The sequence below is a fragment of the Hyposmocoma kahamanoa genome, unplaced genomic scaffold (genome assembly GCF_003589595.1).
Source record: "Hyposmocoma kahamanoa isolate Upper Pololo Valley unplaced genomic scaffold, ASM358959v1 88, whole genome shotgun sequence".
In the NCBI taxonomy this organism is placed as follows: domain Eukaryota; kingdom Metazoa; phylum Arthropoda; class Insecta; order Lepidoptera; family Cosmopterigidae; genus Hyposmocoma; species Hyposmocoma kahamanoa.
This window is the reverse complement of record NW_020654466.1, coordinates 8162217-8182505: the sequence shown is the minus strand read 5'-3', so window position 1 is coordinate 8182505 and position 20289 is coordinate 8162217. Positions and strand designations below refer to the sequence as shown.

At 34.4% G+C, this 20289-nt stretch overlaps 1 protein-coding gene across 1 annotated transcript in view; it reads right to left on the bottom strand.

The window, feature by feature from the left end:
- LOC113235810 (F-box/LRR-repeat protein 4) overlaps positions 1 to 17336 on the bottom strand; it is a 44739-nt gene extending 27403 nt beyond the window's left edge. The window contains exons 1-5 of the mRNA XM_026471716.1: positions 17112 to 17336; positions 15357 to 15450; positions 14383 to 14575; positions 11762 to 11922; positions 309 to 433 (exon numbers count right to left, since the gene is read on the bottom strand). Of these exons, the coding sequence (XP_026327501.1) occupies positions 309 to 433; positions 11762 to 11922; positions 14383 to 14575; positions 15357 to 15450; positions 17112 to 17336 (798 nt within the window). The remainder of the gene's footprint in view (positions 1 to 308; positions 434 to 11761; positions 11923 to 14382; positions 14576 to 15356; positions 15451 to 17111) is intronic.
- Positions 17337 to 20289: the final 2953 nt, after the last annotated feature.

The window sequence follows — 20289 nt, the reverse complement described above, 5'->3', positions numbered from 1 at the left end:
GACCCTCACGTCCAGAGGTCAGCCCTGTGGGTGCTGGATGATTTCGATACCTCCAATGAAAACTACACTAAGTTTATTTTTTGGTCATTTTCTGTTGCGCTTTTCAAATTTCTCTATATTGAAGTGTGAATTCATACACGATATAATTTCAAAGTGACAGGACAACACTGTGGCTTTGAAACTAAATAGGTAATATTAATAAACTTAAAGCCATTTTGAGATAATAAAATAAAATACTATATTAGTTGTCATGTGCGAAATATCGTTTGTAATGCCGCTATCTCGAGCAATTTAAATAAAAAGCTCACCGGCAATCGTTGAAAGTCTCCTAAATGAGGTCCAGCTTCGATTTGTTTTTGTTTCAAAATTTTACTCGTCGGCGGAATCACTGATTCGTGAAGATTCGATGCTAATATCCTATTTAATAGTTGTCCTGTAACAAAATAAAATATTATTAATTATGGAAACCAGAAATACGAGTGCATTTTAAAATCAAACATTTAAAAAACCTAATTTAAATTTAGGATAACCTTAGATAGAAAGAGCCAGCAAAAATTGAAAGACGCCAACAATATTCATGTAAAAAATAAGCAAGAAGATTAAGTTACCTAGTACCATAAATATATAGATAAGATATAATGCCTTAAAAATTAGTAACTCATTTATACCATACATACTCAGTGCGTGATGCTAGCAAATTGTTGATTCAGGTTGGGCTTATCATTGGAACATACAATTACATCTATTTGCCAAGTTTTGTTGAAATCGGTTACCGGAAAGAGCGCGAAACCGGATTCATTCTCTAGTTTGCCACGAAGTGGAATATTTTAGAGGTGAAATATTTTCTTCAAATTTAAATGAGACCACTGCTGAGGTGCCCTCTTTTCAATAAAACAAGAATCATCAAAATCGGTTCTAAAATACCGGAGTTATCGCGTAACATACACACAAAAAAAAAGAAAATATACAGACGAATCGAGAACCTCCTCCTTTTTTTGAAGTCGCTTAAAAATACAACGTGTCGCACAATGATCCGTTGTTTTTGAATTAATTATAATATATCTCCTCAGTGCTAAACTGAGGTAGATATTCCACTAATCTTTAAAATAACTTATAGCGTCTATGAGGTTTAACAACTAAATTCAATGTGCATTTATTTTACTATTTTTTTGGAAATTTTTAATTCATGTTTATTTCTCGTTTTCCCGAACTTCTCCTTCGTTTTTTAATTTTCATAAAAGTTCATTTTTATTTGTAAATACGATATGCAATCTATTTCATTTCCATATTTTTCACAATTTGTCATCTCCACCAAACTGAAGAGTTGTTTGTGAACTGTTATTGCGTCTTAAATAAATAAATAGTTATGCAAACAACATTTCAAATCATAAGTAGGTACTACCCATTCGTAAGGCAGATTCCGTAAGAAGATTAAGAAACTGTAGCGATTGCTTTTTGTAATATTCATTCACATTTATTTTTTACAAATCTAAATATATTTTTCAAAATATCATAGCAAGAAACAACCTGAAATTACGCAGCATACAGAAACTGTATAAAATTACCTCAAAGTTTTTGTTTCACAATAGTTTTGAACTTTTTGAATGGCAAATTTTGAATATCAACAATGGTCTTATCATAGAAGCGTAAACATTCGACAGCATATTCAATGTTTCCACGATATAAAACTTGTATAAAAGTATAAAAACAAAAGGTATAATTTCTTGTATATATTTCTTTCAATATAACAAACATTAGATATAATGACCGATGGCAGCACATACGCGAGCTACGTGTAATCTCAAAGGGCGAATTACTGAAGTTCAACGATTAATTTGCATAATGAATTAATGGTATAGGTATTTATTTTCAAAAGGCACACAAAGAGCATGCAAACAACTTAAAACTAAAAAGAACAAACTCCGAACAACCAATACAAACAAACAAACCGAACAACCAATACACAAGCCAATTAGGCGAACACGACATTCAGGATTAAAACCCTAGAGCAAAGTAAACGTATGAGTAAAATATGAATATTAAAAGTAGAAAAAAATTAAACTAAATTTAAGTTTAAATCATCAAAAAAAAGAATAAACAATTACACAATTAATCGGGTACTCGCAGACATATTTTAAAATTTATACCAGTATACTGTATTAATAAATTAACCTAACCTAAGTTAGGGGAAGTTCTATAAGATTAATTTTAATGTGCTTTCAAGCCTAATGAGGAGTTTAAGCCGAAAGCACATTAAAAGCTCGCTGCACTCGTCGTCGTACCTAAATTTGATACTGGGATTAAATTTATAACACATTATAGTCAACGAATGTTATATCTGTAATGTTATATTTAGGTATATACAGGGTGTAATCGATACGTTAAGTGTGCCCAGGCTATTATTCCATAAACATAAGATATATCAATAAGCTTTAAACTGATATCGACAGTACGTTACCTAATGAGTTAATCGGCATCAATAACTTTTTTTAAATAAACCTAGAAATATTCAAAATATTAACATTAAACACTTCCATACATTTGATATTCTGACATTCGTAGAGAGGCTTTAGTTCACCTACTTGAAGTGGTAATAATAAGTTTATTGATAACAAAACTGCTATAAATACAGTAATAAAACTATAAAAATTTGGTCAAGTCTGAGTTGTCCATAAAAATTGAAAAAATTAATAAAAAATTTTTTTTAGTGCTGATGGACTCTGTTTCATATAAGGATCATTTAAGTGTATGGAACGAAAAAATCGAGTCAGAAGAAGTTGGTCAAATTTAATCAAATGTTTTTCATACCTCTCTATATCTCTTATATTTATGGAATAATGACCTGGGCACACTTAACGATTACACCCTGTATATATATAAAATTGTTATACCAATCTTTTATTATACCTGTTGAGCATTATTTCGTATATACATAGAGGTATTACAGTTCGATACTTCGGGTAAAAAAGGCCGTAAATACCCAAAGTACATAGTTTACTCGTCGAGTGAAAAACAACCAATTTACAAACGTTTTATTTCACATTTCATTCTTATAAGTTTGTTTACGTAAAAAGCCTTTTTTGGTGAAGAACTAAATTTTGAGTAAATGGACAGTAGGAACATTCATTGTCGCTCATTTTCTTTGTTGTAATATCGAATGAACTGCACTCATAAATATCACTCAGTACTTGGTAATACCCACTGGCACTAAACTTAAGTACGTCGTAAATCAATACTTGCAATGCAAAAGACACTGGTACATTTAAATAAATAAAAAGATAAAAATCTTTTATTCTCAGACACCACAGTAAGGTCCATAGTTCGTTAGTAGTAGTAAACTTAAATTATATTACTAACTATTGATTATAGGAATATAAATCAGAAATTTAAATCATCAAAATCAAAATGTCAAAACTTACTATTCTTCAAAATTCATAAATGAAATCACATGAATTTCCAAAAAACAAAATAAAATCAAACAAAAACTCAAGTCAGCAAATAAAATAACAATAATTATTAAGCAGTACAGAATTAACATTACGTACATTACAATAATAAGTGTTAGTGAGTAAATAAATGTAATACTACATTTATTTACTCACTATTCTTGTGTGTGAGATGCATCTTTGCATACAATGAGCTTATGATGGGGAATCATATCGTCCTGCTATTACCCTCAGAAGGGAATTGGAACTAGGCCGTAGTCTGCAGAGCAGCGAGGCAGTTTTCTTTCGTCATTAAAGTCATCTATATTTGCCTGTGCAAACACAAAGCAAAGCGCCTGAAGCGCTGCAGAATCGGGGCAGCCCCAGCAACACCCAAGAGGCATTATTATACTGAACCCGCAGTGTTAAGAATGTCTTATCAATTCAAGCATTGGTTTAAGACATACTTAAGTTTAGTGCAAGCGGACATAAGTCTCATTTATACGACAGAATCTCAAACAAACGTAGGCAGAAATCGTGTCAGGGAGAGTAACGATAAGTGACAGCGGAAAACTTGTTGATAAGGGATATTGTTGGCAACTGCAAGCACGTTATTGCGCACGCGACGTCAACGGTGCCGTTATCGCTTGGTAAATAATGACGTCATCGTCATTCTCACGTCCAAAGTTGAACCAAATATATTTTTCATAAAAAAGAAACTATTATATTTGCTGTAACGAGACCATTCGACAATTACATGCACTGACCTATTTGTTGGTAGGTAAATGATTATATAATATCAAATGATATAATGATTATATGATAAAGAAAAAGCCGTGGTAACCTAATGGTTTAACCTACCTTTAAGTTTCCCGGAATTTGATTGAGAAATTTCCCGAGAGCTTTCCGGTGAAGGAAAACATCGTGATGAAACCTGCACGTCGAATAAGGTTCACAACTCTCGGAAAACGTGTGAAGTCCCGAAACCGCATGGGCCGCATTGGGCCGGCCAGCTTGGCGGATTATGACCTAAAGCCTCGCCCGAAGGAGACAGGTGCCCAGCAGTGGGACGTATAAATGGGTTGATGCTAAGTATATACGGTATTTGATCAAGATTTATTAGTGACCAATTTTCTAAAACAGCGACAGACAGACATCGACAACAAACTCATGACAATCTTTTTGCGTTCATGTCCCAAGGGCGGTAAGTAGGTAATTACAAGCCCGAGCCGAAGACAAAGGTTTTAATGGCATAAACGTTTGTAATTGCTATTTCGCACGTGTGGCATGCCATGTTTTTCACCACACTTACGAGAAAGTTGAAAAAAGGTAACTTAAGACTTAACAATGTTACAGTTTATTTATATAACATTTATAAACTTTTAAATATTTTATACATAAATCGAATATTAAGAATATATGTTTTTTAATTATAACTATTTTGCTTCGCCCAAGAATCTTCATCATCTGTCTGATAGGCTACACAAAGCTAAAATATTTATTGAAATCGTTACCGGAAAGTCCGGGAAAATGGATACATCCCCTAGTTTGCCACCCTTAGAGGTGGAATATTTTCTAAAAATTTAAATGGGGTCACTAGTGAGGTACCCTCTTTCCAACAAAAAAATAATCATCCAAATCGATTCATAAACTACTACTAACAATAACTGCCTCTGTGGCCGAACGGTTACCATGCCGGACAGCCACGCAGAGGTGCCAGGTTCGATTCCCGGACCGGGAGAAATATTTGTATGGCCTACATTTATTTCTCTCATGAATTTGGGTGTAATTTGTGGTTGTCTATGTGTGTTGTCCATGGCACCCGCGAAACAGGGTTTCCCTAGTGCGGGGCTATGTTGAGTGTGTGCGTTATAAGCCGGAGTACAAAAAAAAACAAAGAGACGAATTGAGAACTTCCTCCTTTTTTTGAAGTCAGTTGAAAAAGTAAACAAAAAGTTTCAACACCACGCGTCGTCAAAAGGCAGAAAAAAAGCATGTTAGTGTTGCCTATTTGTCGAAGAAGTTGCGCGCGGTCTGCCATGTGTTGTAAATTATGAACAAGACCTGGTGACGATGGAAGAGATGGAAACTGTAACCAAAACCGTCCATCAAGGCTAAAGATCGGTGCTAGGTAATTGATTAGTTATCGATCTTCGGCCTTGCTGTACGACCTTGCTGCGGTGTATAATCTATTTGGAATTCATTGCTGCTTTCAAGAATATAGTGGTTACTTTCTTACTTATTACTAGTGGCCGGTGGGGATTAACGAAATTATTAAAGAAGAAAATAAAATAACTTTTAACAGAAAGTGCTTGTGAAAATTTCAAACATCTAGAATATAGTTTTGTTGTTTTAATATTTTTGCCACATTATTAATATATTAGTCACGATCATATTACCTATCCCCTGATACAGTATCTTGAATTCCAACATTGTAATAATATGAAATAAATTATTTAATTACATAACACATTTGTGTTCAATTTTGCATCCGCAGAAACGCACACGCAACTCAACGACAGAGTCGACACGATAGTTTTAGGATTCCGAAGGAATGTCCATAAATCAACAATCAACAGGGCCCTAGATCTAAAAAATATTGTCGTAAGGCAGTCTCCATTTTCTGTCTATGTTCCTCGAAGTTTAGGTAAAAAACTCTTCCTATCGAGTTCTTAGGTTTTCGCGATTGATACACATAGGAAGGGAAACTATTTCTCCGGATTTAAATCGCGTATATTTATTTTTTTATATTATTATATATTTGTTTTTTACATGTCCCATGGTCACGGCTAACTGACTGTACCTCTAAACCTCTACCTTCTCTTCCGATCACTGCTGATCACATAGATAGATAAAATTGGATAGTCCGTTTGCAATTTCGGAATTGACAGCAACGTCAAAACGGACTTTACTGAGCGGGTATGTTTTAGAATCTTTCGTCTGTTGTTTGTGTTTAGTAGTTGTACGACGCGTCCTGAGTGGCTCCAATAATATGATCACTAAAATATACACAACTTCGTCATGATGGCACCCGAGTCACATAAAATACTCAATTTGTAAATACTCTTAATTTGAAGTTTCGATAGGGATGAACAGCAAAGATAGTAAAAAAAAAATGAATAAAAAATAATACGTACGTAGGCATTTGGGTATCAGGCGGAAACTCATTCATGAAAATGAAAAACTCGAATTCACTGATTTGATTGTCGTACAGAACGGTGATAGCATAGTAGAATAAATAGTTCTACTATGGTGATATCCTAGTGTAAGTACACATGGATACTATCTGGATAATGTGGATTATTAAATTGGCCACTAAACGCGACCACTAGTGGCTGAGTCAACCCACTAGGCGAGGCCACCAGTGGCTGGACGCGGACACAAGTGTGGGTAGAAATCGCCCATTTTGCTGAATTCGACGTTGGTGTTACCAGCTTCAGACATGAAAATAGCACATACGAATATAAACTTATTTTTAACTTTACAATTACTTTGACGGACAGGCCACGATTTTTATATTCAAAAAAATAATACGGCTCAAACAGACGCTACAAGTTACTAAATATTTATTTCTCGCTAAAACCAAATTTTTGGCGAATAAACATTCGTAAAATTCTGTAGATCTAGCGACGAAGGCGCTAAAACGGCACCAATGGCGGGCGGGGAGTAGCCGGCGACAGTGGCCGACTGTGCGGGGGAGTCGCGAGACGCAAGTAGCGAGCACGGGACTCCCCTACAGCTTGTCTCGATCACGGCCACTCGACCGTTCAGTTTCCGCCAATGCCATATGAATGCATAAAAAACTCCTCCGTAAGTTATGGTCCCGTTTAGTGGCCCAACTGGCGTGCTCTCTAAATGGAATTCATGGGATTCATTCATCTAAATGGGATGGGATAAATTCGCTCGTGAATCCCCATTAACCCTCTACTTGTGGGACTCGTGCCCAGCAGTAGGACGTAAATTGTTACGACAACTTCAACTTTCGATCACGTTGTTTTTCAATTCACGTTAATTTCGATCTCGTGAAAAGTAACCACAAGGTTATCTCAAGTTATAGTAACGTAATTTTATAGTGCAAATTAATTGCGTGTTTAAATCAGTTATCTCAAGGTGAGTTAATTCTTATGAGGTTGCAAACTTAAATGTTACTTTGAGTCGAAAGTTGAAGTTATTTCTTTTTTTTTTCAGTCGATATCGAGTATATTACCTTTGACCTTTATTTAGACTCAATTAACGTAAGAGTCAAAACGCAACTTTCAGGAAAAGCTATAAACGTTGCCTTTTTGAGAATAACTGTTTTAACTATTTTGTTACTTGCTTCGCGATGGATGCCTCATTCTCTCACCGAAGAGCAAAAATCCCGTCGTATTGACTGATGCAAATTTATGCTAGAAAAGTGCGAAGGAGGAACTTCGTAAAACGTATCCTACATTCTTACAACTGATGAATCTTGGATCTACAGCTACGATCCTCTCACGAAGCAGCAGTCCACACAATGGGTGTTTGAAGAGAACGAGTTGCCCATAAAAGTTGTTCGCGGTCGGAGCGTTAATAAAAAAAATTAAAGCGGCTTTTTGTTCGACGCAGTGGAACAGTCGCAATAATTCCGCTAGAAGACCGTAGAACAGTTAGTACTAAATGGTATTCAAAGTTTGTCCGCCCCCAGCTTTCGGGGAGTTGCGACCGCCCAAGGAACGGCGTCCGTAGCATTCTTTTTCACCAAGAGAACGCGCCCGCTCACACAGCTGCTATAACCATCGACTATTTGACAACTTCGGAGATACAAATGCGACTCCATCCTCCGTAAAGCCCAGATTTATCTGCATGCGATTTCTTTTTATTTTCCACGGTAAGAAAAAATGCTTCGTGGGCGACATATTTACCCGCGTACGTGACCTTCGAAGAATTTCGGCGGTTATTTTTCGACCTTTTTTTCATTATTATTTAATATTTTCTTTGACAGCAAGTGACGAGTCCAACAAGTCGTGCGCCTGGTGGTAAGCGACACACCTATCCATAACAGTTGCAGTGACATTCAAAGCTTTAAATTGCTAAGATTTTATGAGCACTGCCACTGCACCCGTCACCGTGAGACATAAATTGACAAGTGTCAGGTGCCTGTAATTTCAGCAGCACCCTTACCCTTCTAAAGCGGAGCGCAGTAATGATCACATTACTGCTTGGCGGCTGAAATAGGTAAGGTGGCAGTATTTCCCTGGGCGAACTCTTTCCCAAGGAGCTCTACTGCTACTACCTCCAGCACGGTACGTTTTTTTATTGTTCTGAAAGCTGGTTCACCCGAACGCATAAGTGCATAGGGGTTGGTAAATACACTTTATTCGTTTTCTAACCATTTTTCATTTCACTTACTAAATATTTTTGGTGCAGCCTATGTATTACGGAACACGGGAGAAAAAAAATCATTGAAATATCTCTAATGTCATGATGTTTTACTATCATGATATTCATAGGCATTTTGTGAAAATGCTTCACTGCTTTGTTATTATTATTGACGCAAAGATCGAACAACACAAAGAAAAATTCCTACAATCTGACTGCATTTGAACCACCGCGCCTATTAAAAAAAATGTAGATTACCGCTTCTGTAATCCACAATATCTCATGTGCGATATACAATTGTGTGATTACTCAATCTAAACTCTAAAAATGGAAAAGGGAAGCAAACATCGCGATCATTAATGACGAAATACTGAGGACGTTGATGAAATACATTACTAATGGAGATTGTAATTACACCTTGCAACTTGCAATTGCAATTAAAGCTGTAATACGACCATGACCATGGCTATTAGGTGTGTTAACGTGTGACGAGTAAGATGAAACGTGTTAGAATCGATTGTTTACATTAAATCGACGAATAAAGACATTACAATGTTTCATAAAGTAAACACTTGTAACAATCTCAGTACAGAGTACTAAAAAAACCGACCTCAAAAGTACGTGGAATGTATCTATGTATCTATTTGCCAAGTTTTATTAAAATCGGTTACCGGAAAGTGCACAAACCCGGATTCATCCCCTAGTTCGCCACTATACGGAACTTGACACAGGAGATAATAAAAATCGGTTCTCACTACTCAAAATATATGTATATTGAGAGAGAAAAACGCCTTGAATTGGAGAATAGCAAAATCAACCATTAAAATAACTGCTTCTTATAATAAAATTTAGGCGCTATTTATAAAAATGAATCTTCATGCGTGAACAGCCACCCTTAGAGATGGATGATTTTCTTCAAGATTAAATGGGACCACTATGGAGGTATCCCCTTTCCAACAAAAAAAGAATCATCAAAATCTGTGCACAGATGGCGGAGTTAACACGTAACATACATACATAAAAAAAACATACAGTCGAATTGAGAATCTCCTCCTTTTTTTTAAGTCGATTAAAAATGAAACTTTTTTGCATCACTTGACCGTGACTTGAGCGAACTCAAAATTGATACCAATGCTCTACCATGAATTTACTTTTAATTTCAGTTGCAAATATGAATGTTGCATACTGTAGGATAATTTTAGATATATACTCATAGGCTCAACTCACACTGGCGCGAGTCGAAGTGTCCCGACGCGTTTTTCGCCTATAGCATCTCTATTCTCCCAATATTAAGGTACAAATTTGTGTTATGCAAATATGGAGTCAATAGTGGACACTTGGTTGCAGTCGAGCGGCTTCGCGCGTCGACGCGCGGCGTGTTACTTGAGCGCAATGATTTGAGCCATAGACATATTTGGGGGAAAGCTAAAAAAGGTTGAATTATGAAAATAACATGAACCACTGGGCACGCGTAACAAGCAGAACGTTTAATCGAAATCAAAAAACGATTGAAGAAACTCTTTTTTCAAATTAAACGCACCAGAACGTTGTTGCCTTATTTAAATAAAAAATGCTTATAAATACAATCGCACTGTATAATATAAAATTAGTATTATCTTAATATCTGTTGGCAATCTTCGTGTTTCGGCTATCTTCGGATTTCTCAGTTACATTTTGCACTTGATGCATACCGGACGCAGTCAATCGACTTGGAAGTACAGAGTGGCTTTAACTCTTTGTTTAGGTTCTATTTTTATTAACTAGCAGCAGTAGAGATTCTTGTGAAAGAGTTCGTCCTGGGAAGTACTGCCACCTTACCTATCTCTGGCGCCAAGCAGTAATGTGAACATTACTGCGTTCCGGTTTAGAAAGGTAAAGATTGCTGGTGAAATTACAGACACACGGGACTTGTCAACTTATGTATGTCTCAGGGTGACGGGCGCAGTGGCAGAGCTTGCGAGTTAAAGCTCTGAATAGCACTGAAACTGTTATGGACAGGCGTGTAGCTTACCATCAGGCGCACGACTGGACCGTCCCGTCATTGATATTATAAAAAAAAACTTACTTGGTATATTGTCACTACAAATAGGAAGTATATTGTTACTATAAACAGGGAAATATAGTAAAAAAGCAAAGTTTTGTTTAAAATAAAAAATACGCGATTTAGACCCGAAAAAGAAATACATTTCCTATGTGTGACAATCGCGAAAACCTAAGAACTCAATGCGGAAATAGTTTTACAGCTCTATACAATAGTTCACATGTTGTTGTTTAACAATAAAGTACAGGAGTACAGGCCTACCGCTGAATCGGTTCCTGAGATAGCTGCGCGGCGCGAGAGGAGTAACAGTTTACGTAACAGTTATGTCAAGCTGCACACGTGATCATTTCTACAAGATTTTCTGACGATATTCAACAGCAAGTTGATTGAAAACTAACTTATTGGATTTCACCCACTTTCTGTTAACCGATTTCAATAAAACTTTGCCAATAAATGTAATTCCACAAACTTTTGAGGTCGGTTTCTTTATATATAATAAAAAATATGATTATTCTGATACACATAATATTAATGTTCTGTGTTGACATTACAATTTTCAATGTGCATTAATGAATATTTCATTACGTATTTGACACGGGACTTCGAGCGATCTGTTTTGAATGTCGTTCTTATTTGATTTACATATTTTCTCGAAAATTCTGGATTAATAGGTATATTTACACATATTTTTTTGTAAATATAAATTTGTAGCTTTATTATAACAATATCGTTGCGGCTATCTTTGGGAGAGTCCTATGTCCAGCAGTGGACATCTTTCGGCTGATAGTGACAATTATCACAATAACACAATATTTTGTAAATGACTCTCATGGAAAATAATATATCGAAGACATTCCTATTATATCAATAAATTACATGAACGTAATAAATAATGTAAGACAATAAGGTGCTTTTATTTTATGCTCCATTAACAATTGAATAAATGTGGACTTACCTTTTTCAACAACTGGTTGTGTTTTTTTATAAAACAAAGATGAGTATGAGAAATTGTTCTTCATTCTAACTATGTTTGCAGGTTCCTTTCCTTTCAGTAGCACGGCGTCTAGTTCTGTGTAGTACGGGAGCAGTCTGTGGTTGAATTCCAGTCTTAATACCCTGAGAATTAAAAATATAAGACTGGTAAATGAATCTTATTCTTAAAGAGAGATGTGATGCGGCAGCGTGATCGGCGTGGCTTAGTTATATTTATATAATGTTTACAGAAAGCACTAAAACATTATTTAAATAAGGCTGTATACATCATTTTTAACGTTTTTTACACTTTTACTAAGACAACTTTTAAAGACAATTAAGATTAAAGACAATTTTTTACAGTTAAATTTGACAGTTACCACAATTTTAATATTTTTCCCCGAAATTCGATTATGCTTTTTTTTTTACTAATAGCAATTGACGGGACGAACAAATCGTGCGCCTGATGGTAAGCTATACGCCTGTTGGTTGATAATACTAATCTTGAAGTCATTTTTGTCGTTAATTTTGCTCAATAGGAGTTTAGTAAGTGATTTGAAACATTAATAAATATTATTTATAAAATTGTTTCATCCCTACCTTTTTTTTGTTTGAGGGAGGATATTGCAAACATTTGAGTTATAGTAATAAGTAATTCAAGTTCAGAATCGGAAATTGGTCCTGGATGAGATATGTAGTAAAGTAATACAAAATAAAACCTTACAGTTTGGTTTTTTAAAGTAACATTGCTTATCTAGCAGCAATATCTATTAATTGGTATTGCAATTTTAATTACTTTGTTCATAAATCATATGTATCTAATTACTTTGCAAACTTTATAATTATTAGCAATTTATTTGGATAATCAGTAAGTACTGTAGTACAGGCAGCTTAGGTTTTGTATTTAGAATTGTAAGAATAATAGAATGTTGATGTCAAACAGACATCAAAAAAATAATAGAAAGCTTTGAAATTTAATAATAATAATAATAATAACGCACACACTCAACATAGCCCCACACTAGGGAAACCCTGTGTCGCGGGTGCCATGGACACACACATAGACAACCACAAATTACACCCAAACTCACGAGAGAAATAAATGTAGGCCATACAAATATTTCTCCCGGCCCGGGAATCGAACCCGGGGACCTCTGCGTGGCAGTCCGGTATGGTAACCGTTCGGCCACGGAGGCAGTTAAATACACGTATACAGTTATAATTATGGTATAATTGTCGTTTATATTTCTAAAGTACCTCTCGCTACGCAAGCCCAAGCTACGCTCCCATGCTATAGTACTACGTCTACATAACCCAATTACCTACTTCTTCTTCCTGTCCTTATCCGTTCTTACGCTAGGTGGGGTCGGCACATCATGTATTTTCTTCCACTGTCCCCTATCAACCATCATTTTTATACTCACACCCTTCTTATCCATCTTTCACACAATCCATACATATTTTCTTTGGCCTTCCTTTCCCCTTATAACCCTCTACCTAATACCTAACACTCTTCTCGTCACATGACATTTCTTCTCCCTTTTTTTAACGCAATTACCTACTTACCTATTTCAATTCCTACATAATGAGCATTGACAAAATGTTCTTTACATCTGCCATCTTTGGTTGCCTAGCAACGTTTTGTTATTAAACATTCTACTTATATCAAATTGGCCTAGAGTATATATGTCATGTATGACTATAATTTCACACAGTTTTTCTTCCTTAAATCATTAGAAAATACCTAAAAGGGTCTCTTTCGAAAATCACTAACATCGTAACATCGTTATTAGAGCCTAATACCTCTTTAGAAAATATCGCATATCTTAGTCTCAATACATTAGCTTAAGAATGAAATAATGTCATATCCATATATTTTATTCTATTCATATAAGCAGATGAATGAATGAGGTGGATATAGTAAACTATTGTATTCACTGTATTGTAAAATATTATTGATTGAATACATTTGCCATTTGATGTTGAAATAATCTACTATATTTCAATACATTGGTTTACATTAAGTAAGGGAATATGGTTAGAAACTGATCGGCTTTTGATTTTTCATATTATAATTCTCATTTTATGCAATGAAGTTGCTTCTGTAAAATGTATCATTATAGAAAAGCATTAGCAATTGTTTTCATTTGTATATGACATATTTTTCACATGACTTTAAAGCCTGAAGTCAGCGTATCACAATCCCACTACCGAAACATACTTTTTTTGTGATAACAAATATAATGGAGTTCTTGTAACTGTATGATATGTATAGTATACTTACTTGTATTTAAAAAAAGCTTCTACATACCAAGACATATCACATAAATTTACTGTTATGAAATGTTTATCATTAAAAAAACTGCAAATATGGTATATTTTGTTATATATTGTATGGTATTAAAGTAACACAAAAACAGTTCGCCTATATTAAGGCTATCATAGACATCACATTACAGACTTCAGTCTTTGTGGCACCCACGGTACTGGATATTGAGCCATAAAGCTCAACGGTAATCAAATCACAGTAGATCTGATCGGTGAGAATGTGAAGTGATATCATGTAATCCTCTACTCTCAAAAACAATAGAATGAGCTACTTACCTAGTAGGAAAATTCATTTGCCTTATAGGAGGACTAAAGATTCTGGGAGTGTCTCCAACATACTCTGGTTCTCCTTCCCAGAGCAACATCCAAGTTGAGGGACCCCAGGCCCAGATACGAATCATAGCACCAGGATTATATGTTTCAAAGACGGATACTTCCATTGGATAAACTGCTCTCTCAAATGACACTTCTGTTGGAAGTAATATGAGAAATATCAGAATATAGTTTACTATGTACAATTCTGCTGAATGTAGAAGTACATTTATAATAATAAATAGTAAGTAATAAGTAGTAATGCAATGCCAAGTATCAAATGTCATGAACTATAAAATCAAACTTCGTCAACATTCAATGTGTTCATACTTTTTTAAGTTAATGCAAGGAAGATGTACAGATAGTAAATAATTTTGTTTAAAAAAATGTGTTTGAAGTCTAAATTAAAATAAGTGTTGGGTGGTTCAGTTGTTTGATTGTTGTTGTCTTTCACACTGATACCAGTAATTAAAACCATGCTAACTTGAAAATTGCAACTTTTAACCAGACCCTACACACAAAACTTGCGATAACTTTTTAATTTTCAAATGTATATTAATTATTCTATTTTTACGACACGTTATTCATCACATATTACAAAATATATGATTAATACTTTTTGTATTATTTTCTGGAAGCTGAATAATTTGGGAAAAAAATCAACCAAATTCGAGTTAGCATAGTGTGCAGGTTATTTTTGTTATTTAAATATTGTAGAATATTAACATGAAGTATTATTTAATATTTGAGTGTAGTAACCTGAAATATTAAATAATATTCCAAATAATATATTTGAATACTTAAATAATAAAAAAAATTGCCACCAAAATTGGGTACACAAAAATAATCTGTGCATTGCTTGTCAATATGTTGGTATTGACAAGCAATACTTTGTACTTGAACAAGCAATCAAATGATAAATTTGTAGAATAACTCACCTACAAAATCCTGACTCCCTATAGTACTGCTATTTTGTGGCATATAATCTTCCTGAGCAGATGGAGCTTCATCCCACCATGTCCCATAGGTTCTCTGCATAATTAACAAATTTATTTATACTACCTCATTATATAAAAATAAAACTGTAAATTTTCTGTATCTTAATTAATGTAACAATTTGTTTGTATAAAAAATAATGCTATACAATTATTTATGTCTTTGAAGAACTCAAATTGGGTAATCGACCAATAATCATGAGAATAATAAATTAATCACTACATGTAGTTACTTAACTTCTTTTTGTTTATTGGCGGTGTCCTATTTAAGTTTTCTCCCATATCAAGTTTCCTGCTTACTAATTGAAGGGCTTTTGCAGACACTGCTATTTAATGAGCATTGTACAACATGAGTAAATAAGTTTAATGTAAATCAAATTTTTTATTATTATACTTGTAATGTATAAACTAAAGTAAAAATAAAAGTAGCGACTAGGTGCTACACCCTTACGGAGTGCCATAGCAATAAATTGCTTTCCTAATACAATTCATATTGTTGCGCTTGCATTTAAATATTTTTTACACATGTATACATTTCTTTTCATGTTCTAGCTTTTTACATTTTGTCGCTTAGCAAGCAACACTGCTCAAGTAATTTAGAGTAACTTTAAAGGAGTGAAAAAACTGACATATTATTGCAGACAAGATTTTGTAATCTATTATTGTAAGTGCTTAGTTTATAGATAATTGTATATGAGTTGGTTGTAAAATTTTTATTGATATTGACATTATATTTGGACTTGAGTTACATTCAAAAGTAAAAATCGCCAATTTTCCATTTGAGCAGTGTTGTCTGCTAAGCGATGATTTGTTATGCTTCTTTTTTTCTTTTTTTTTTATTGTTATGTTTCTACAATTAATATCATCGACAATGTCAGAATGAAGAAACTGAATGTGCTCTTATATGTATACCAGCACATGAAGTTATTTTTTTTATTTAATTAAATTGATAACTATAGATATAATTGAAAGTCAAAATACTATTTTTTGCTTTTCAACTTAAATATATACTTTTCTTAAATGTTTATTATAGGTTCCTTAATTAAAAGTAAAGTTTTTTGTACTGAATTTTGGAGACAATTTTTAATATTTAATTTACTTGAATATATCATCCTGAAATATTAAAGAACATTTCAGGTTACCACACTCGAATATTAAATAATACTTCACGATAATATTCTTCTAAATATTAAAATAAAAAGGAATTGTCACCAAAATTGAGCTTACAAAAAATTTACCTGAAGATTACTCTAGTGTTGTTACTTTCAAATATGGCACTGTCAGTATACATAAAAAAAGATATATTTACATAAAAAGTAAAACAAAGGTTTTTTGACTTACAACAACTTATGTGAGAGGTATCAATTAAGATTCTATTAATTGTGAAGAATGTAGAACAAAAGTCAAATACTACATCTGTAGGTATGCAAATTGTACACCTTTGTTATTTCTTGTTACTTACATGATAAAAATAATACACATTTGCAATTTTAATGCAATTATATTGTTCTTTTACATATTTTTATACAATAAAACCATACTCCTACACTAACCCAAAGTCTTATTCCGAGATACGATACACAATGAAAACAAAAACAATAACACTATTGCACGGATCTATAATATTCATTTATAGGTTTAAAAATCTAAAATTAAGACTATTCTATATAAAATGGTAATTGTAATCTATTTACCCACCATGACAAAAGCCTGAGGATAATCTCCATAGTCAGGAAAGTTCGAAGGGGGTCCTCGGAGATTGAAGGCAGTATACGACACACTAATCTCACTCCCATACTGTGAACTGAAATCTTCAACATTTTGCACAAACTGTTCTATTATTAGGGGTTCCTTCTCATCATCAGTATCGACATCATCTTTAAACCAAAATAAAGAAGATATTACATCAGAAGCGCTTTGCATTTTGGAATATTCTCATCGGTGAATAAAAACAAATACGGATATAACGTTCGCGCTCGATCACTTCATTTGACAAATGACAAATGAAATGAGAAATAGACTTCTGCAACTAGAGTTGTAGCAAATGACATATTACAATGTTCATTCACACATCGCGATCTATGAAGTAGTAACTGACTACGCAACTTAAGGAGTATCCACACGTATCCGGGCCGTGCCCGGAACGTGGACGGAGCGGGCTAGTTTGTATGAACTGCGGGCCCGTCCCGGCCCCAGCCCGGACAAGGACATGTGTGGACGAGTTCATACAAAATATACACAAGGATATTTTTTTGAGCCTCTAACGGAGCACGGCCTGTCTACGTCCCGGCCACGGCCCGCGCACGGCCCGGATATGTGTGGATAGACCTTTATTCTTCTCGCTCGCACTTGAATGGGGCATTTGAACTCGCAATGTTGATAGCGACGCGAAATAACGCTGCGCGCAGCAAGACTTTTGCAGTGACGTAACAGTAAAAAAATATTGTCAAACGTTGCTTGGCTTTATTCGAATCCCCTAGCTAAACTTCTGGCAGGAGCAAAATGTAATAAACAACAGCAGAAGCGAAATTCGTTGTAATTAAATAAAGCACACGCATTGGATGAAAAAATTACGATTTCAATTGTATTAAATAATTAATGATTTTTAAGATATTGTATGAGCACAAATAAAATTAAATTATATAAAATTAAAATATTTAATTAAATTAAAAGACAGTTTAAAGATTTTTATCGCTCTTTTTCGTGTTTTTTTTTTGCTAAAATATAATTTAATCCAATACGTTTATTTGCTAAAATACAAAAAATCCTAAGTTAATTTATGCTTTGGTATGAGATTTTATAATCTGTTTACTTGGGTCTATGTCTAGGCTTCGATGAAACTTTGTTTTAGTCCTCGAGCAGCTTAAAAATTGGATATAATTTTGTACACATATCTAACAGCACACTTCAGCACCGCAATGTATGATTGATGAAAATATTTTTTTTAGATACCAGGCACAGGATGAATAAGTCGTGAGACTGGTGGTAAGGGATATGCCTGTCCATAACAGTTGCAGTGCCTCTCAGAGCTTTAAATATGATTGAATACTGTTGTGGGTAGATCTAAGTAATCAAGTGTACCGGTGAATGAAAAATACAGGTGTATGGAAAGGAATAAACTAGTTGTTTATTCTTTCTTTTTCTTCGTTTAGTTTTGCATGGGGTAATCGCTGACATTTTGCTAGAATGTGTAAGGGTGTGTTTCCACCGGCGAGGCGAGACGAGATGAGACGAGGAGAGACAATTTTTAAAACTTGTATGGTAAAATTATCAATTCTCTCCTAGCGCATCTTCGGTGGAAATGGTCGAAATTGATGAGGATGGGCGAGACGAGATTTGTTGATGTAACATTGAACCGTATTGCTGCATACATAGACTCTTTATTAACTCGATTCACGACGTCTCGTACGATATGACGCGAGCTCGCGCGTGCTCGCGACGGCTATTAATGTCAATCGCGAGATTGTGACATACAGTCGCGTCCGTTGAAATGTAAATGTTCACACATTTTCGAAATTATGTGAATATTAGATATTTCAAAAAATGTACCTTGTGCTGTTTTTAAAAATTTGTAATCACGACACCATTTTAAAAAAGGGATAAGTACTTTTATTTCAGAGAAAAATAAATAAACTACATACAGTCAATGAAAAATATATAGTCCTTGTGTCACACATGTATCTATATCATTTTCGTAAATATTTATACAATGCATATTATATATTTATAATTGCATTAAAATGTACACGACTAAGGTTATGATGTTATGATTTTATCATAATTATGTAACCACTTTTAAAACATTGCATCGTTTTCAAAAAAATGTATACACGATATAGTTGCAATATAATGTAAACATACCAGCGCGAGTCGTAAAACTTTTTATGTGTATTTTGCTAGTTCGTAATGTTTGCCTTGGGATTAAAGATTATATAAAAATTTTTTTTGGAAAAAGTTCTTTTTATTTATCATTTACTTTTTATTTTATCTTAGAGGGTACAAATAGCTTATATTACAACAATGATTATTTCTTCTAAATCATGATTAGCATCTTCATCTGATTCTTGTTCCGTTAACATATTTAATAATAAGAATTTGCGAGACATGGTACTTTAGCCGCGTGTTTATCGCTAGATGAATTGAACAGTATACTGTGTCTTCACTATCCTTAACCCTAGCGCGAGCTCGCGAGTGCTCACGCGATACCGCGCGAGGTCGCTATGGCAATTTTTGGTGGAAGTAGGTTGGGCAGATTTAAATTCATACCTCGCCTCGTCTCGTCTCGTGTGGCCTCGCCGGTGGAAAAAGCACTTTTAGTCCTGTTTTATTTATAATGACCACGGTACTAAAAAGTGTACGAAATCGAACAAAATCAGTGTTATAGTACTGATTCTGATAACGAACCGTTTTATATGGATATGGTGTCATGTATAAAAAGCAAAGGGCAGTGATCAGAATCTTTGTACTACAAAAACGGAACTAAGCAATTTATGCTCGACATGTTATTTCTTTTGAAAAATTTTTATTGTTTGGTTTTAACGATAGAATGTTGCAACCGGCAAATATCAAATTAGAATCCTACCCTGGTGATGTGATTTCTATCAAAGGTGTAAACAGTTTATAATGGTGGTATAAAAAGAACCTCAAAATTTGTTCTTTGCTGTAGCTAACATTAGATGCCAGAGCGTGTTGGGACGGCAGTCGTGTGAAGAAATAGGGTAAAGATAAATATGCCGATTTGTTTAGTTAGTGGCTTCAGTCCGTGCCGCCAGTCGTATGCGCAAGTAGAAAAATACCGTTAGGTCTGAAAGATCGCTTATCTGAGGAGCTGAAAAGAATGGAACAAGTCGGGGTAATCAGAAAGGTCACACACCCA